Here is a 21,768-nt window from a genome sequence, read left to right as displayed (position 1 = left end):
TAAACCACTAATCTCAACATCAATGGATGGAATATGAAGAGACATATATATGGATAATTTAAATATTAAAATGCAATATATATTAATATATATACTAACAATCTCCCGCTCATTTTAATATTAAATTAAAGAGAGTGCACTAGTTGAAGGGAGACTATTATGCATAATGAAGGCGTGTTCTGTATTGAACCTTCACTTAGTGAAAAAAACAATCTCTGCTCTAGAGTCAGTAGTGGTCTGAGACTTGAACTATGACTACCAGGGAAAATAAAGTATCACTGCACACATATAACAGTCAAGGTGTTAATATGTGCTTTATTATCCAGGACATTACGATTTTGTGCTATCCTGATTTTCATGAGTGTTTTTTAGAATAAGCTTAATTCTTATAGGAAGAGGCCTCTTCCACACTCTTATAGGTAAAATTTGTCAAGGGTGCTCCTGTAATTCTTACACCCTACTCATTCAAGTTACAGATCTTCATTAAGAGTTAATAAACTCAACCTCCATAAATCATTATAGGATAAAAATGCACTTACATCATATGAATGACAAATAATTAAAATAAGATAGTGCATATCAAATTAACCCCATCCCCCTTGATGTGTTCCAAACCCTTTCTCTTGCGAAGGTTTTGGTTAATAGATCTGCAAGATAATCACAAGATTTAATATAATCAACATTGATATTATCACTTATCAAGTATGACCTCACAGTATTGTGTTTTCTTCTTACAGGTCTGGATTTACCATTATAATAACGGCTTTGTGCTCTACCAATCACAGTGGTGCTCTTACAATGAATAATTGGAGCAGTTGGTTCAATATATGGTATTTGAAATAATAAATCTCTAAATCAATTTGCTTCCTCACTAACAGAAGTTAAAACAATAAGCTCTACCTCCATGGTAGAGTTAGCAATAATTGTTTGCTTTTAGACTTCCAACAAATAACAGCACCACCAAAAACAAAAATATAACCAGTGGTAGAACATGAATCACCTGATAAGGTGTTCCAATCAGCATCAGAAAAATCTTCAAGTACAACAGGATATTTTTTTGTAAAACAAGCCACACTTTTTTGTACCAAGTAAATATCTCATAATCCTAGTTACGGCATACCAATGTTCAATACCTGCAAGAGCATTGAGTGATGCATTCCAATTTGGTTAAGCAGGATCATAAGAAAATAAACTATAACATTCGATATTATGTCGTAGGCTGATATGTGATCGTGGGCATGTGTTATTTCTTATATTTATGTTATTATATGACGAATATTGGTTGTTTGGTATTATTGTATTGTACTTGACTTGCTACATATATATACTGGTTAATATACTTAACGAGTAGGCACTCATTTTTTGTCGCGTACTTTTTCAGGAGATAAGTCACAATGACTATCCATATCGAATTTTGAGTTGTGTCGTTATTCGTATTAGGTGGATCAGCCGTGATATCTGAAGTCGAGATTTTGGTTATGTAGTTATTAAATATGCTAGTCTGTCGCGGGGTTTGCGTCTAAGACTTTGTACAGCTGGATATTACATCAGTGAAAAGTAAATATAGACTTTTGGCGATGGTTCTTATCTCTTATTATACTTATATTTTATATCGATAAAAATAGAATATATTTCATCGATTAAATAAAAATTTCTTATAAAATGAGTTGGAATTAAGGAAAGGGGTATGATAGAGGGTGGTAATTAGCGGTAATAAAGTGTAGTATCATAAGGAGTGCTACACTTTGTTTCGAGTTGTTTAGTTTTCCAGTGCACCTCTTTATATTTGAAATCCCTTTGTGCAGTGTTATATAGGCTTGCACTTAGAGGACTCGTTTACTTTATAATTCAGATAAATGATTGATGGTGTCCAAATAAATTTTTATAAAATATGATAAATTAATAAAAGTAATATGATGTTTACTGCGATAGTGTAAGTAATGGATAAAAAAATGACAAAAGTCAAAATATTGTGTACTTCAATGGATAATAAGTGTGATAAATGGATATAAGAGCAAAAATCAAAATATATGGGTTGGATTTGACAAAATCAGGCCACAAGAGGTCTAATTTCTTATTGGGGCAAATGGAGGTAAATCTTGGGCAGCATGAGTTTTCACCAGGCCCAACTTATGCAAAGGAAATGATGGACAAGGGTTGATTTCTAGCCCAATCCACCCTTATTGATATGGGTAGATCCCAGTGCAGGATTATCAATCTTCAAGACTTTCATGTAGAGTTTGAGGGGAAAATAAGAATAATTAAGCCAATTTGTCTGAAGACTGTGCTGAAAAAAAGGAAATAAATAAATAAATATTATATTTGATCCCTTGAATTTTCGTTTAAAATTATTTTAGTCAATCAAGTTCATTTCTTAATTTTCATCTCTAGACTTTAAATTTTTGTTTTAATTTGGTCCATATTGACAATTTTTCGGTTAAAATGTGGTTGAATTTTGACTTTTTTAAGGGTAAAATGGTCAATTTAAGTTTTATTTTCTCATTTTAATTTCTTAAGTTTGTAATATTGTCAAATTAGTCCTTTTTTTAAATAAAGAAAACCGTTGTTTTTTATATTTTTATATGATGAATATGACATAATTATCTTGTGTGAATAATGAAAACTTTGAACTCTTGTAAAAATAATAATAACGTATTGTTTAACTTAAAATAAAATAGCCTCTCTTTTTTTTTTTTTTCATTTCAGAAGTGACAAAAAAATCAAAATTATGAATAAAGTTTATAAAACTTATCTAATATGAAATTATAATAAAAAATCAAATCAGTATTTTAATCTAAGGAGTTAAAGAGAAGTTTAAAAAAACTAAATTTTAAAATATTTATTAAATATTAAGATAAATTACAACCACCTCTCTTGAGGTTTGGATAATTACAAATACCTCCTTGTTGTTTGAAAAATTAACAATAACCCCCTGATTTTAACGTCCGTCTAACAATGAGCCCATTCCATTAGGTATCCATCCAATTTTTGTGATGAACTCACCAAAATGCTCTTTTAAATTATAAGTTATAATTTTATATATATTTTATAATTTTTTAAAATATTTTTATGAACTAGTATTCCTTCTAGATTATCTATTTTATTTACCCTCAATTTTTTCCTTTACATTCTTTTTAAATACTTTTTTTTTAATTTTTTTAAAAAATTCAACAAGGGTAAAATAGCAATATTCACTTCACCATTTACGAGCTACATGTTATTTATAATTTTTCAAACAACGAGAGGGTATTTATAATTATGCCAAACTTCAGGGGAGACAATTGTAACTTACCCTAAATATTAACAGTTACAATTTCGAATAAAAAATTGGTGGAATTTAAAAAAAAAAAAATCAGCAACAATAAATAGTAAAACTATAAAAAAGTTATTTTTCGCTATACTGTAAAAGACAACTACTTAAAAACCCTTGGTGATCAATAATAATTAACCACTGTCAAACAGAATCAATGCGAGAACTTAAATTTTTATCACAGTAAATTAATATTTATCATAATTTTTAACTATGGTTAATGTTTGACCTCACTTATAGAAACAACGATTAATAACCGTTGTGAAGCCGTGCTCAATTTGTATTATTCTTGATTCTTTCTATTGACCAGAGTAAGTGACTGAAGCTTCATAAATGATTTGTATTCATTATGGTTCTTCCTTTTGTCATGGTAATTAATTGTAATAAAAAAATTTATTTTTACTAGTGTAATTTCACCTCATTGTATAGGAGTTATATACTTATTCTCTATTTGATGGAGATATTTGTAATTTTTCAAGCAACGAGTAAAAAAAAAAATGTCATACTTTCTAATTCAAAGAAACAAGCAGAAAATTCAACATGCCAAGAAGTGCTAACATTTTCAAACACACTACTTTTAAAATAGTTACCAATTTCTTTGCTCAATTTGAATTATTATACACGTCTTCATGAGCACGTTACCTGGTCCATCTTCATTTATGTGTCGTGTTTCCCGTAGCATCAGCAGCTGGGACCGTTTGCAAGTAATAATTTTGATATCAAATTTAAAAAGAAAAAAAATCCAAAATTGTCGATAATCAGCACTTCAAAAAATAATTTACTGGTCTATCACATCTTTCCTTGCCAACAACAAGAAATATACGAGGGATTGTTTGAAAGAGTTTTCTCATCTGGTGAAATTTTTTTTCTTTTTATATATATGTTTGTTGGTGAGAAATTTCTCAAAGTATATGTCAAATATATTTAACTGTTCTATTATAAGAGTTATAAGCAGATTTGATCCTATATCTTTTGCAATTTAATATTTTCGTCTTTTGTCTTTTGAGGGTAGCTAGCAAATAGGTCATGCAATTTTTTAATTTTTGTGATTTTGATCTTTCAGTCGTCGGAGTTTGCAAATATTGCTGGAAAAAAACATGTACCCTGCACATGTTCTTTCTTCCCCCCCCCCCCCCCCAATTTAGGACTTCTGTTCCCATTAGTCGATTTAATGGATCAAAATTGCGAAAATTAAAAGTAACAGGACCTATTTGCTACCCTAGAAAAATAAAGAACTAAACATCAAAATACAAAAATTACAGGATCAAAAATTTACTTTCATGTTGGCAGAAATTGACCAATAAGAATAAAAGTCCCAAAATAAAAACAGCATGGTGGGGGCACATCATGAGTTTTTTTACTACATCTGCAAACTCTAGTGGCTATAGGACCAAAAACACAAAAAATTAAAAAGTTATAGAATCTATTACCGATGACTAAAGTATGATAAGAGATTCACATAATAAGAATATCACATGCACATGTGTAGTATACAAGATCCTGGCCCATGTCTTATCTAATTCTATCCTTTATTCTCCAGATTGAGCCATATATTGAAGTTCAAGAATAAACTCCTTATTACCTTTAAGAAGATCGCATTGATAAACCCAACTCTAATTATAATTCAAGTGGTTACAACTTATTCGGACATCAACGTTGTCCTTACAGAAAGAGAACAAGAAAGAAAAGGAAAAACATTGGGCAAAGCTTTGGTTGTCACTTTGAGACAGGGCGTTGAAGACGGAGCAATCTTACCTTAATTGTTTCGTTGCTTGGAATTCAGATACAGAGATTAACAGCAAAAACTCTGACGGAACATAATGTGCAAGGTGCAAAATTTCATGGCAACAAACTTTCAAGGATTTCCTTAAAAACTGTGGTAAAAGCATCCATTTGAACCTTTGGCTTCGACAAGCCGATCTCCAGACCACCCTCAAAGTCCCTGGATTTGCATAGTGAAATGGATCCTCCACCATCAATGAACAATGCTTCAAATTTCTTGGGCTTTCCCCACCCGTAATCCACCGCGTAAAAGTTGAACCTCGGTGATCCAGCCACCCCATACTGTCTCTTTCCCACCAACTTCCCGTATTCATCCGGCCATTTCTCAGCGCCGTACAAAACTCCCTTCTCAGAGTAAACAGTTTCTTTGATAGCCTCTCCGATGGCCTTTGCTGCCATTACAAATCCATCGTTTCCCTTTACTTCTCCGTGATTTAGCTCAGCCTTCACAAGGGCCACACAGTTTCCGAAATAATTAGCAGGCAACGGTGGATTCAATCTTCCCCGGCAATCTGCCACAAAGCCGAAGTACTCGGGCTCGTCGTCTGGGACGTGCTCTCCACTTGGTGCCGCTGACTTTGCCGAGCAGACCCATACCAGCGCACAAATGATGGTGAAAGACGAAAGATGACCGATGTTGGGACACTTGGCCAAAACGAAATTCTTCAGCCTTTGGATATCCTCTTTCTTGAGAACAAATGTTGCGCGGAGCTTGTTGATCGGAAGTTCCACCGACGGGGGCTCTGCGGGACAAGAACATTCTACAATCTCGTGCCAGTATATGTCATCCAGCCCATTGATATTGGTCACGGCTTTTCTATCGTAAAATTGCAACAAATTTCCTTCTGTCAACAGATCACGAATATTATCAGTCCTATTGGGCTTGCTTCTGTTGATCAGAGCCCAGGCCTGCATAAACGACACAACCGTGCTGGCATCGGCCACAGCGTGGTGAGTTACAAACCCGATGCACAGGCCCTGTCCAGGGAATAATGTTACTTGGAGAGCTAAAACAGGACAAGAACTGGAGCTTTCCGAATTGGTAGCTGGGGGCAAATGAGGGGCAAAAGCATAGAATTCATCACAAACACGAGGATCATTTCCGACAAGGTGATTGAGATCAGCGGTGGACTCAGAAACTGTAAAAGAAACTGAATTCCCAGTTTCATAACGTAAGACGAGCTTATCTCCAGGGTTGAGAGGATGAATGATGTTTCCGGCAAGTGGGAGAAATTGACTGAGAGTGAGGGAGAGGGAACTTTTGAGGTCAGGAATAATGGTTTCAACGAAATGGGATTTTGAACAAGGAAACTCAAAGAATAGAACACTTTGATTTGCTGCGAACCCATACCATACCATATCGAAAAATACAATCGGGAGAGAGAACTCCGGCGCCGAGTCCAGCGCCGGTGAGATTTGAGAGCGTTCAAGAATTGTAGCCATGGAGGTTCGGGATCTGAGTCTGGCGCTGGTCAGTGATCAGAAAACGATGCGGAGAATTTAATATCATTAATGCTGCCTAAGCCCACAACAAATCATTATTGTATTATGCACGTGTATTTTTTATTTTACAAAATTTACCTTTATCAAAAAAAAAAAAAATATATTTTCTAGCTTTCGAATATTTATTATTGATAAATGTCAATTTTAAATTTGATAAAGGAATTTTTGGGAGCTGCTTGGACGTTTTCCAGCTAGAAATGTTATGAAGGATAAATGTAGAAATGTTGTAAAGAAAGTGGTAATTATTTTGAAGGTAGTTGTCCGAAGATATCTAACGATTCGTCTGTTTATTTTTGTACAAACATAAAAAAGTAAACTTTAATTTGAATAATCATATGTTTTATTTTTCTTTATACTAATTATTGTCACACGCGATCCCTCCGAGTATATAAAAAAATATAAATAAATGAAAAAAAATAAAAAAGACACAAATATTGTGTGAGATGAGGATAAAGAATGAAGTTTGTTAGGAGAAAGAAATGTGGAGTAAAATGAGAAAGAAAAAAATATAAATGTTGGTTTACAAAAAATACGAAAGTTTGCCGAGCAAAAAAATATAGAGAAGGTGAGAGAGAAAAAAAGAAATTATAATTATGGGTTTACTAAAAATATGAAAATTTATGAGGAAAAACATAAAGAATGTGGGGGAGAAATATGGAATAGTGGGTTGAGACTTGAGAGGGTAGAGAAATCGTAATTATGATATTACTGAAAATATTAAAATTACTATATTGACCAATTGTTTTTTAAAAGAATAATTATGATATTAAAAATATTAAAATTACTATATTACAATGATGATTAACTAAAATTAAGTTTATTTTGATTAAATATTAATTTCTGATAATTTTAAAATTTTAATCATTAATTAGAAATTTCAGTTTTTTAAATTAAAATTAAACTTGTATTTATATAAAAAATCACATCTTCAAGATGAGAGATTATCCACACTCGATTCTACCTTCAAAATTATGATACTAATCCGTACTGCATGTATACGAATAATTACACTTAAACTTTCTCTAAAACTGTTAAATTACATTATTCCAAAAACGTTTTGAAATTTTCAAAAATTCTCAATCTATACTTGACCCCCTTTCGAAAATTCTCAATCTACACTGTTAAAAATTCTAATTATATAAGCAAAAAAATTTCATATAAATTTTCAATTTAGCCCATCATTTAATATTTCCGTACATGTATATTTCTGTACTTATAAAGGAATAATTTTAACCGTGTATAGTACGAGTTCTACGCTAGTATATATATATGGAGCGAGGTTAACATCATTATATTTTCTTCTTCTTTAGTGCAAAAATTATTACATAAAAATATTAAATAAGGGATAAAATTGGTTATGCAATTTTTTTTTGCACTAAATCAATATTTTTCGTTCAAATCCCGACGAAAGAATGTTTGTATAAACAGTGAATTTTCAGTGAGAGTGTCAGTGTAATTTCAAAATTTATTTATAAAAAAATATAATTTTATTATTTTTATAAAAAATATAAATGCAAATTATCCCTATATATATGTGTATATTTGTATATATCAGATCATGATATCGAATGTAAATATTTTTCTCCACCAAATAATTAATGACAACGATTGCAAGCTGTGTCATGTGGTACGTTGACAATAAAAGTATGAACATTTCATGTTGGACAAACAATCAACAAATACTACATAGAAAATCGAAAATTAGAGTTGAAGAAAGAAGCTGACAGGCCAACAGATCCATTAAAAATTAAATTTATACTTATTTTCTAAAAAAAAAAAAAAAAAAAAAAACCTATCTTCAAGATTAGTGTTTATCTATACTAAATTCTACCTTAAAATTTAGGATACTAATGCAAATTGTATTTGCTTTAAACATTTTTAACTTTTAGGATTATTTTTTTTATTGTAAAAAAATATTTATCTTATCACTAATTATTTATTTTCATTTTAATCTATACTTTTCAATCAATTAACTTATATCAATCTCTTGGTATATCTCACGCATTAAATTATTAATTAGGTAACATCATTATTTTTTACAGTTTATATCTTTTAGATTCATTCAATTTTTTTTCTTTTTCTTAGTTTTTGAATTTGAATTTTAATGTTCCATTGTTATTCAGGTTTGAAAAATCATATGGCACTATTTTTCCTTAATGTAGTAATTTGGCTAAATTACCTTTTTTGGTTCCATAAAGAAGAGAATTTTCTTTTTTACTCCCATGGTTTACGCGATTTTTGTTTAGTTCCATTTTTTACCAAAAAGTTTTCAATTTAGTCCAAATTCTATTTTTCATCAAATTTTAACCGAAGAATGGAGAGTCTATTAAAATATGGGACTAAAAAGGAAATCGCGTAAACCGTGAGACTAAAAAGAAAAAATCCATTCTTTATGGGACGAAAAAATAGTTGATATAGGACAGTTATTAAATATAACTTAGCATTATGTAATTAAGTCGAAAATATTATTAATTTTATAAATTTTTTTGTGCATAGTACAGAATTCATGCTAATAGATATGTATAATAGAATAGATAATATATATATTTATGTACATAATATATATATACATATATGCAAAAACCCGGACTATTTTTTTTTTTACGAAAATAAATCTGGAACATGAATTATTGTTAAAAAAGTATTTTATTATTAAAAAGAAGAAACATCGTACAAGGAGCACGTGTAACACACCGTTGGCTCAATGAGGGTCTTTTGCCCTTTTTTTTTTGAAATCGTCGGAGTGGTTTTTGTAACTACTTTTTCATATGGCCTTGTTTTGCACTTTCAGTAACACAGGGATAAATTGTATTTAATCTATAGAAAAACTAATAATTAAGAGGAAAAATTCTTACTAAAATTAGATTTGTTGAACAAAATCAATTAAATGACAATTGTAATATGTTTGTCGTGTGTTGATCATTTTTCTTGAGCTATACACAAATCATGATGCGACATGTTTATTATACTTGTCGTCTGATTAAATGAGGCTAGAGTTAGAATTGCTAATAAAGGGAGCACCAAATTATATATATTGTAGAACCTAATTGGCATGATTGGATCAATAAAACAAATAATAAACACTACACAACTGATAAAAGCTAATTGCATTTTCCAGTTCGGTCATAACTGGTCCTAACCAGCAAAATAATAGTGCGATTGTGGAAAAGTGAAAGTAAATGTAATTGAAAAAACAAATTAAGGAATCTTAATTATTTATTTAATTAAAACTTATGACTTGCGTTATTACCGCAGTGTACATCACCTTGTGAAAAGTAACACAAATAAACAGAAAAATTAACCAAGAAAAGGGATCGAAGCAACTTCCCATTATTTTGTCAGTCACAAGCTGCAATCTTTCAGAACGACCAATTAAGTTAACATGGAGGGAGCATCAACATTCATACATTTCATCTGGATGCTCGAATTGATGTCCATGATTTGAGATCTGTCGGAATTAAGACAACGGGATTCATGTACATACAATTCCATGTCGTCGTAGAAGAACTTCCTGAAAGCTTCCATGTGGGGTTCTTGAAGACATGCTATAACAACAACAGATCCATCAGAATCATGTCCACTGGGGATAATCAAACAGTCACCATCATTACCATAATCCACAGGGCCCATATAAGCTTCTTTTCCCCATCCAAAATCTAAGCCATGAAATTGCAAAGTAGACCAACTAGTAACGCAAAGATTAGGATTCCCACAGAAAAACCCTTTGTCGTCATCATCATCATCATCATCATCATCACTGCTGATTGAGTTCCAATCCTGAAACGACGACAAATCGTCCACCGCTCTCAAGAAATCAATGGTTGAAGTCACATACTCATTCGTCACCTTATTGATGGCTTCCCGAATTTTACTAGCAGCATAAGATAGCGGTTTCGAGACCAACTCACCAGCATAATCCAACGCCACCACGTCAAGAACTGCATTGCCCAAATAAGTTTTCGGCAATGGTGGCCGCATGCGCCGCCTTATGTCTACCGAGATGCTCAGCCTCGACCGCTGCTCCCGCACGTGCCGCCGCGCTTTGCATGTACATCTCCAGATATGGGCTGTTATAACCTCGTAACTTGTAAAACTAGATCCGGCAGCAGCTGGCCCACGATTCTCATTTGCTTTCCTTCTCATCATCTCGATCTGGAATTTCGTCAACCTTAAAGAAGCCCGGGTGGTGGTCTTTTCCCTCTCATTTTTGCAGCCAGACTCACCAATCAATAATGGTGGCACGTCAAACTCCGGTGGCGGTTGCAGTGGCGGAGCAGCAGAGTGTGGCTTTCTGCCGACATCTCCTAGCAATTTCCGATCAAGAAAAGGTTGGGTTTCTAGTTGCTCTCCTCTAGCAAGCCTAGCCCATTCCGTGTAGAAATGGGAGGCGCTTTGGCCATCCACGGCTGCGTGTGACATTGCGACGCCAAGGCAAACGCCACCGCACTTAAACCTAGTGAGCTGGACGGCAACCAGAGGAAGTTGCTCAAGATCAAAGGAAGGAACAAGTTGGTGGTGCTCAAACTCTTTGAGCTCATCCAAAGTGGCGTCCGACTCGGCTTCTGTGAGCGGAACTCCGATGCCACTGCAGTCGATCTGAAACCGCCCTCGGGATATTCGGCTCCAGCGACCGGCCAATGGATGAAATGGGACCAATACTTTGCTTAACGAGCTCTTCAATGTTCTTGAAATGGCTTCTGGTGGACTTAACCAATCTTGTGGAGGTCTGTAGAGATGGATCAAGCTAACATAGCCAAGACTCCCTATTTGATCCAACTCCGACAAGGGTAAAGACCCGTTCCATGTGGGTTCAGCTGGTTTTACCAAACAACTACTGATCAATCTGATCTTCATTTTTTTTCTTTGGATTTTTCATACAATTGAGGAGATTGTCTTGATTGACGAGGAAATGAGGACCTGTACGCAGCTCAATACAAGTTTTCTAGGATCTGTAATGTAAGGACATCACCTAACTTAATAGAAAACGTAAGAACTCTGCATTCCGTATCTAAAAAATTATCAAATGATAATATAAACATGCTCGGCACGACTTTCCTCATGCAATATAGAATATCTCATCCCTTGAAATTAGGATTAAATACACTTTACTCTTCTAAATTATTCTTGATGTAATATTTATTTTTTAAATTAAAAAAATATAACACTTAATATCCCATTCATGTCTGATAATTATATTATTTTTAATATTTTGCATATTAAATCATCACCAAATTATTTTTTTAAAAAAAAAAGTATTTTTATTAAGTGAATAATTTAAATTTCAAGGGAAGTAATAAATTAATAAATTCAATAAATATAATATCCCAACAACTCATCTATACTTTCAAGAGGAAATTGCAGTATATATGCTTTATAAATAATTAAACACTAGAGAAAAATACAGAAAACAAAAACCATCAATTAGTATTAATAAAAAAACAAACTTTTGGTGCAATTTTTTTACTCGAATTAAAACATAAGAAAAAAAAGTTGCTAATCTAATGCTATGCCTGGACCGGATTGTTGACCCATCCCAAAGACATGCCCTTTTTTCGGGCCCCCAATTGCAGCGTATCCTCTTGTATCACTAAGGTTGTTGAAGATGAAGCCTCAAGGGACTAGTGTTGGGAGGCATGTTACACCACCAACTTTCAGAACATCACCTGAAATTAGAATGAAAGATAATTAATTCGCAATGACTCTTCAAAAATGTTTAACTTATGAAAGGAAAAATACTTACTGCACCCGCCTCTGTCCTAAGGCTCCTCCGGTCTGCGTAGAGTTTCATTTGCTTGGGCAGTCCGTCGAGTTCGGACTCCTGTGAAAAAAATTGAACATTAATTATTTAGATTCACTACACAAAAAAAAAAAAAAGGGAAATTTGAAGCAGAAAAAATGATGATTCCAAAAATCGTTTCTAATATGGATCCGTTCATTGAAACTATAGAGGGATGGAATCAGGTCATTGACGTCCTAACCCCTGCGAGAATATAGCTGCAAAGGAAGGTTCAAAACTTGATTTTTGAAACGATTTGAAGCTGATTTGGATATCTTTTCATGGTTGAGATTATAATTGCTGGAGAAATTTTTTAAAGTTAATAGATTTAATTCCTTTAGTCTTTTACTTTAATTAGGAATTTATCTTTTTTAAACTTAATAGAATTAGGTAACTAATTAGTTTATATACGTGATGTAATTCACATTATAGGCATCTTTGAACCTTTGGATCTTGGATCTCTCTGCTCAAAATATTCTCTACAATTTTGATATTTTTTTTTCTTCATGAGCATGTATAGCACGTATAAAGGGGCATGAAGTGGATCCCCCCAAAGCACAAGAAGCATCCTCTTATACTGATGTATTTTGCATTAACATGATTATATATGTATGTCATTGATATCGAAACAATGGACATATATTTCCATACTGACAAGTATAAATATGTGTTGGAATTACGGCTAAATTTTTTATTCCAAGGCAAAAGTTTACACAAACACTCCCTGAAAAGTATTATATTAACACTCCTTAGGGGATCTAGTTATAATTTTAAAAAAGATATGAGGTATTTATATATTTTAACCTAATTTTAAAGAATGTTAATTTAATTTATCCTTAAATTTTAAAACCCAAATTTTTATTTCTTTCAACTCTCAGTCTCATCGCATGATTAAGAAAATAGAATAATAAATGATAATAATTAAAAATGGCGAGAGATTGATGAAAAATATATATATATCACATTAATTACAACTACGACGGATTATTTTTTTATATAATATATTTTATATATATCATGTCAATTATCATTATTACATTTTTATCTCGTATTTAATTACATATTTCAAAACAATCTTATCTCAATCAAACTCATTTCTTTCTCGTTCAAATTAGACGGGATGAAATGACAAGCAATCATAGTTGGGATTGTATAAATCATAGTGAATGAAAGTAATTATTTGCAATGTAATTATTGATTCCAATAATATTGAGAGGAAATTGTTTGTTTATGGTTTGGCAGACAACTGATATTCATGTCGGTAATAACAATCCAAAAACCAAAAAACACAAAGAAAATACCCAAAGATAAGGTACATACATACATGGCAATTATTAGGGGTATGGGTAGAAGAGAAAATATTGCTGAAAAGCCTGCCATAATTCAAAACAAGACATAATTTGTATATGTACATTCCAACCATTCACTCAAAGATGAAGCATTAGGCCCACCCTTGTCAACTTCATCAAACTTTCTTTTCTTTTTTCTTTTAGTAGATAATTACACAGTCATCTCTTGAATTTTTTTATAATTAATTCTAAATTTTTTGTGGTTTAAAAATTTATATTTAGTACATATGAAATTTGTTTAGTTTAAGAAATTAATTAACATGTTAGTCAAAGATCATTGAATTTGCTGATATTTGAAAGAAATACTGAGTGTTTTGTTGTGTTTTGTGGAGATAGAGAGGGAAATTATCAACAAAGATAAATAAATGTGTGTTAGAGATAATATGTATGTTTGGATTTATTTTTTGAGATAATATAAAATAAGTATTGTATGTTTAATTTTGTGTTTTCGGAGACAAAAATTACTATTTATTGTCAAATCATATCTTTTTTATATATATTTATGTATATATATTTATGCTAAAACAGTTTAAAACACCTAAATAAGGTGTTTTTGAATGATGGCAAACATTGAGTATGTTGTGACTTATCCCAAAAATAACTTAAAAATAAAAACAAACATAGTGATAGAGTTTTGCAATGCTCAATCTTCCAAATATATGTTAAAGTTCTTTCTTCAATTTTAATTTCGATGTTAGATATATTATTATTTTATATGTAGTATTGGTTGATTGATGTACCTACATTAAATGTCCCTACTAATAATTAATGCAGTGTCAACGTACCACATGATACAGCCTGCATTAGTCATTTACATACCATATCATGATCTCATTGAAAATATACATTTTGCATTCAATGTCGTGATCCGACGGATAAAATCTTTAGTTATACTTTATTGCCATGCCTTACGTGTGTCATTTCCTAGTTGATATATAATTATGATCCTCATACAAATTTTATATCTTTTTCAAATTACTTTTATATACCTTCACATTTTAATGCACACGAACGACTTATTTGTTAGTTGGAAACAAATTTTATGGGTATTAAATATAATTTTTTAACTTACGGGGGTCTACTATAATCACATATACCCATCATTGTTTGAAAAATTACAAATACTCCCACTGAAATTATAAATACTGCACTAATAAATACCCGCTACAATGAACTGTCACAAAAAAGATATATTAGGATAGTATTTGTAATTTCAAAAAATATTTATAATTTTTTAAATTGTAATTTTGTCAAACGACTAACGTTGTAATTTACCCAATTTGTTATGTTATCATTAGCAAGTGAGGACCCTTTTGTGATGATTAAAATGGTATAATATCATTAACTTGACACTTGAATATTTACTTAATGCTTGCATTGAAGTGTTTCTCTATTAAAATTGCAGTACATAATTTTTCCACCAATACATTATTTAATTTCCGCATCGTTTAAAATTACTTTTCGGGTAAATTATAATGACTTTTTCTGATATTTGACATAATTATAAATACTTTTCATTATTTAAAAAATTACAAATACCCCTAATATTTGATGAAATTATCTAATCTTTGAATGGATGTATAAAATTATCAACTTTGCCCTTACTGTATTTTTTTATTTTTTTAAAAAATTAAAAACTTATAAAAAAAATCAAACGGGATGGATGTAAAAAATTTAAAAATTATATAAAAAAAAATTATCCACTTAGTCTATAATTTTTTTTAAAAAATAAATAAAATTATAATTTTTAATACACAATGGTATTTTGGTTAGTTCATCATAAAAATGGATAAAAATCTAACGGATTGAGCTAATTGTTAGACGACTATTAAAATTAGAGGGATATTGATAATTTTTCAAACAATTAGGGGTATTTATAATCATACCAAACCCCAGGAAAAGTCGTTGTAATTTATCCTTACTTTTAATTGGATGCTAAATTAAATAGGGTTAAATACATTTATCATTCCTAAAGTATCCACCCCAGATCAATTACCCCCTAAAGTATTAAAACCTTCAACTAGTATCATTTATTCATCAACCTCTTTTTATTTTTATAATCCTAAAGTACTTGGGCCAATTTTATTTTAGTTTCACTTGTTTATCAGACAAAGTTAAAAATAAATTTATACATGCATATAATTATCATATATATATATATATATTATAAATATGTATTGATTATTTACTTTAATTTGTTATTTGTTCATCTCTCATTTTAGTTTTATTAATTGTATGTTTTTAAGTAGATATATAAATAATATATATATATATATGCATGTATAAATTTATTTTTAATTTAGTTTGACCAACAAGTGCAACTAAAAAATTGTGAGCTTCAAGTACTTTAGGATTACGATAACAAAAAAGAGTTTGATAAATAAATAAAATTAGAATTGAAAAATCTTTTGACAAAAGATGATTTGACATTTTAGAAATTCATTTAATTTTTTTTTAGAAAATAATTTTATAACGATAAAAAATGGACTTTTCAAATTTAAAAATAAAAAGTCGGGTTTTTTTCTAAAAGATTTTAATACTTTAGGGGTAATTGAAATGGGGTAAATACTTTAGGGGTGGTAACAATATTTAAGTCAGTGAAGTATAATTAGTCAAAAGGTTAACACTGATTCTACTTTAATTCATCCCATAAATAAATTTTAATCAATTTAAGAAAAAATTAGCACAATTTCTTGCTGTATCCTCTTCAGTGATTAGCACAGCACATAGATGTGAAGAATCCTGATCCTTGGTGTCAGACTTAGCGGATAGATCTGATAGCCTGTCAGGTTCTTTCTTCAATTCTAATTTCGATGTGGGATTATTTTTTTATATGTATTATTGGTTGATCGATCTACCTACATTAAATGTTCATACTAATTAATGCACTGTCAACGTACCACATGATACAGCTATCATTAGTTATTTACATACCATGCATATCATGATCTCATGGAAAATATACATTTGCATTCAATTACCTTTGTTTAATTGTACTTTATTGCCATGCCTTAAGTGTTATCATTTCTTAATTGATAATTATGATCCTCCTACAGATTTTATATCTTTATCCATATTCTTCACTCTGTTTGTATTATAAAAATACGAACAACTTAAAAATAGCTTATATTCTATTGAGAAAACCGAATGTCAAAGATGTAGAGAGCAACTATGGGAAAATTTTCATGTATTCATTAAAATTTGCTGAATATAGGGATTAAAATAGGAGGATGTTAGGCGGGGAAGCTTCTCAACTAACTTGCCAGTGTGGCACCAGCTGTTCCTGGTCTAAAATGGAAAACTGCTACTGCTCACTGATGAACGTGTTACAAAGAAAGAACAACTATCTTACAAAAGGAATAGAGGACAAAAAATGTGTGAATGAAAGTGGGAACAAGGGAAATGCGCGTTTGTACAAAACGATCATCTCAACAGTTGCAACCCAAAGTCATTGTACTACTCCGATAATCTTGACATTCCTCCTCCCCCGCCTAAAGCTGAATCGCGGGCAAGTGAATCTAGAGCAACCTGGAAATCAGATTGTAGAAACAGTGGCGAGGAAGAATATAAGTGGGCAAGTGAATCAAGAACAGATGAGCAAGTTGGAGCTTGCTGGCAACATAAAAGATAAGAATAAAACCTGCCTTATATTGATCCAGGACAATGTGATGGTCGATGTCTAAGTGTTTAGTGCTTTCATGTGATGTGTAAAGCGACCTAATTATCACACAAAAATGGGATAGAAATAGAGACAACAATGTGGAAATCCCGGAGCATATAAGACAATAACTGGAGTTCACAAACTGTATTCTGTTTCTTCAACTTTCAAGAAATGAGTGTTGAACCGAGGAAGATACAATCGACGCAAGAAGCCCAATTAGAGTCAGTATATGCAACAAGTTGAAAGTCATTCAAGGCAGGAAGAAATAGCCCCGCTGAAGTGGATCCTTTCAAATATCGATGACATGTAGAGCAACATCCCAATGAAGGTCTGTGGGACATTGAAAAAACTGACTAATTTGTTGAACTGCAAAACATATGCCAAGTCTAATGAAGCCCAAGTAGAGTAATCTACCAATTAGTCGCCTGAATTTTTTGGGGTCTTGAAGATGAGACCCGTGCTCAGTGCTGAGCTTTAGTCATGCTAGTCTATGTAAGGATGTCTAGTATATATTCGTGTTGCGTGCTGCTCATCCCATCATTCCAGCGTGCAATCTCAAGGCCTAAAACATACTTGGCATGGCCAAGGTCCTTGATAGTGAAGATGTCATTAGGTATCTCTTCACTACAATGATCAAATCTGTTGAATGCCCCATAATCAATATTTCTTCCACGTATACCAATAAGTCCAATTCTGCTCAAGAGCTACAATTTTCTTGATCCATAGCCTACTGCCACTCTTCATGTCTTTTAGCCTGTAAATATGAACGAGGTTCCTACAACTTAGACAATTGTGCAATGAAATCCATATGTGCAGTAGAACAAGAAGGAAAGAGCAACTATCTTACAATTGGTTTTCCACCTGAAAATTGTTAGAAATTATTTTCGACAAGCTCTTTTGTGATGTAAAGTAGTTTCTTGGGAAATTCCGTCAAAAATGATAAATCCATTTATTCCTTTGGAATTACCATCACGATTAAGCGTTCATTTTATACATATAGATATAGATATATATAGTGAATTCACTTTGCAAAATTTGTCGAAAATAATCAAACTCATGGAGTAAGATGGAAATCAAATCGTTCATCAGAGTGACACCAGCTACAACATAGGAGGGCTTCGAATCAACCCTTATTCGAAATTGTAACAATGGAAAGATATGCGAGTGTCTTCAAACCAATGCATGCAAACAAACAAAGATCAACGCTTACAAACCAAACCAACGCAAAATGGAAATATATAAAAATAAAAACTATTCAGTTCTGTATTTTGAGGTAATCGATGTTGACGTATTTATCTTCCTCCGTTTCCTTGGTCTGTGTGTATAGAAGGTATTCAATATACGTGAGTCCATTCTTGTAAAGTGGAGGGTGATCATCATCCACCATGGTTTTGAGTGGGTCCAGCTTCGCCTCATTGCTTGGAATCACAAATGATATGATACCGTATCTCGGCTTTTCCACATTTGCAACAACTCTATGCGGAAGGCTCTTGTATTTTCCATTGCTCCACGACTACAATATTGCCAGAGACCATGCGTTAAGTTTAACCAGAATTGCACAAGATTAATAGGGTGTTTGGCTATACGCTTAAAAGCTTTTCAAATTATCTTATAGTATGTATACCACATTGGGAATTCAGTCCTTAAAATTTTAACATTTCACAAAGTAAATATTAGGGCAATTATATTGGCACTCTCCAATATTAGACCAAAACACACAAATTAACACCCCTTACGTTTTGTAAAATTACAGCGACAATCTATGAGATTATAATAGTAATTAATATTAGATCCTATGTTCAAAGGCAAAGCTCTCGCGAAAATCCCATGAAGAACATTACACTAACAAACTCAGGGGTGTAGCTGTGATCACTAGAAAAAAAATATATAATTTTATGCTACGGTTAATTATTATAGTCAAAAGAAAAAAAAAAAACCGTAGCAAATACAAATCAAGCATGGATTAATATATATTTACCTCCATAACATCACCAACGAGGACAGAAATTGCATTTGGAATTGGCTTCACTGGTACCCACATTTCGTTGTGCTTAATTTGGAGAGCTGTAATGTCGAAATCTTGCAAAATAAAGCTTATTGAGGTGTAATCACAATGTGGACTAAGTGCATACACTAAATCAGGTCTAGCACAAGCCGGATAGTAATTCATCCTAGTCCCTTGTTTCACTTCTCCATGTAACTCTTTGAGAAAATCTCTTTCCAGACCCATCAACAACGATAAATTCCCCAAGATTTCATAGGTCACCCTCTGCATTTCGGTTGCATACTCTTCCACCGACTCCCTGTTTGCATGTAGAGATATATCTTAGTTAAAAATTTGCATATATAGTAAAATATGAATTACAGGTTATACATACTGGAAACCGGGTATTGCTAGAGGCCAGTATTTGGTGTTCCTGGAGTGGGCTGGCATTGTGAGCAACCAAAGAAGGTCCATCCAATCACGTTTCTTGTCCTCAGCTTTGTTGTCTTGTCCATATCCTTCGAAGTAATCTGGTGGCATCGCGTATTTCTTCTTCTCCGACAGTGGTAGATCAAAAAATTGTGCGGCAGCAGCCTTCATCTTTGGTATAGCCTCCTCCACCCCATGGTTAATGATCTGCATACAACACCATCGTCCTACTAATCTCCTCTTTTGTCATGAAACAGAAATTAAGAACTATGTTCAATTGTTATTACCTGAAAAAAACTCCATTCCTTGCAGGCAACCTCTAACTTTCTTCTTTCTTCTTCGTCTCCTTGAGCAAGCAAAGAGAAATCTATGACCGGAATGTGGTCGTCCGGAACCAGGCTTATCTCGGTAGAGTTAGGCCTGTTGTCAGGGTTCCTTATGTATCTTTCCGGTACATTTTCAGCATCACTTCTTACTATCTCCTGAACACTAAGTATCGGCAAGCAAGTTCCGTTTCCTAATGCTTCGTCTTGCGGCATTTTTCCACTGCTCACGCCAACTACTCAACGTATTCTTACAGATCTTTATCTCAATGAACCTTCCATTATATGCTTCGAACCATATCTATTTATATAGATTTCTAAGTGATAAGATGTTATGGATCAAACTTATAAATTTAATTGTGCATAGACATACCATAGGTATCTATTCATAATTTATCTGGCCTCGAGATGGATGCCATTCTTTTTTCTTTATTTTTTTCTTTTTTAATTCATAAGTAGTAGTTGGAACTATTATTTATAGATTGTATTTGCTAATAGACATGATATACATTAGTTTTCGTGCTGGCATTTAATTTCAAATATTCAAATGACGGATTCATAAGTCGTCGCACATACCAAGACAACATGGCCGGGTTTTTTAATTTTGATAGGCGCCAGTTTCATATAATATTATAATTGGGTTATGTACAAATCACATGTAATTTTTCATTCAAATAGATCGAAAAATAATTAAAATATTTAAAATTTTAAAATTACGAAACTAAATTATGAAAATTAATTCATACAGAATTAAAAATATCAACCCCTAAATTAGAGGATTAAAATTATAATTTTCTCAAATATATTTATTGGGACACTTTTTGGGATGATTTTTTACATATGTCACCAAATTATTATATTAGGACACAATCCAATTGCGTCTCATTAAATTAATCTTAAAGTGGTATTTAAATATATAATCTAATTTAAGTGAAAAATAAATTAGGTAATATTTTACTTTTTTATTTTATTTTATTATTTCTCCTTTTCTTCATGCTTTCCCATTAGAATTCATCGAGAAAATATCATTTTTAGTCCCATAAGTTAGCTCATATCATTTTTCATCTCATTCATTACAGGATTAGCACTTTTAGTCTCATAACTTACAAAAATTAGTATTTTTGGTCTTTATACACTTTTTCATCTATAATTTAACAATGTAGGTCACATGCCTAGTATGTTGCGATTAAATATTTTTGGTTGGAGGAAAAATTGTCCATTTTTTTTTCAATAGTAGCATATGAGCGCTTCATTTGGCCTACTTGATTCACATGTAGAAGACCTGATTGTTTGTGTTACTTGTACTTGGTTTTATCTTATAGAAATATGAGAAAGATAGGATTCAATTTTTGTGAGAAAAGAAGGAGATCGTTATGTTTTATTCCCTAATTTCCTTCAAAAAAATTTTTTTTTTTCGCAAATGTAATTATATTTTTCATCCCCTCTTCCACGTTCTCTCTCCTTCCTGTCTCTGTTCTTCTTTCTTTTCGTTCCTTCGTCTTCATCCCCTCTTGCACATTTTCTCTCTAGGCGTCTCCTTCCCCTCTCTTTTCGTTTAATCTCTGCCTTGCAAAAACCAATAACGGTAATATTTGATGGATTTTTATTTTTTTTTTTGGTTGTTTTAGTTTAAATTGTTAATGAATTTCTG

At 32.0% G+C, this 21,768-nt stretch overlaps 2 protein-coding genes and 1 pseudogene across 2 annotated transcripts; all 3 read right to left on the bottom strand.

The window, feature by feature from the left end:
• Nucleotides 1-4,908: 4,908 nt before the first annotated feature.
• Nucleotides 4,909-6,609, bottom strand: LOC105160956 (phenolic glucoside malonyltransferase 1). The gene has a single exon (XM_011078500.3). The coding sequence runs from the start codon at nt 6,533-6,535 to the stop codon at nt 5,150-5,152; it is 1,386 nt and encodes a 461-aa protein (XP_011076802.1). The 5' UTR covers nt 6,536-6,609; the 3' UTR covers nt 4,909-5,149.
• Nucleotides 6,610-9,780: 3,171 nt separating this feature from the next.
• LOC105160994 (spermidine hydroxycinnamoyl transferase pseudogene) lies at nt 9,781-11,644 on the bottom strand (annotated as a pseudogene).
• A 6,799-nt stretch (nt 11,645-18,443) lies between these two features.
• On the bottom strand, nt 18,444-20,470 carry LOC105160954 (protein LATERAL BRANCHING OXIDOREDUCTASE 1). The gene is made up of 4 exons (XM_011078499.3): nt 20,082-20,470; nt 19,760-20,001; nt 19,360-19,684; nt 18,444-18,894 (listed from the first exon to the last, which is right to left on the bottom strand). The coding sequence occupies exons 1-4, from the start codon at nt 20,331-20,333 to the stop codon at nt 18,637-18,639; spliced, it is 1,077 nt and encodes a 358-aa protein (XP_011076801.1). The 5' UTR covers nt 20,334-20,470; the 3' UTR covers nt 18,444-18,636.
• Nucleotides 20,471-21,768: the final 1,298 nt, after the last annotated feature.

The sequence above is a fragment of the Sesamum indicum genome, linkage group LG4 (assembly GCF_026168435.1).
Source record: "Sesamum indicum cultivar Baizhima isolate 11 linkage group LG4, ASM2616843v1, whole genome shotgun sequence".
NCBI lineage: Eukaryota > Viridiplantae > Streptophyta > Magnoliopsida > Lamiales > Pedaliaceae > Sesamum > Sesamum indicum.
The sequence above is the reverse complement of the archived record's forward strand: the minus strand, read 5'-3'. Positions and strand labels throughout refer to the sequence as shown.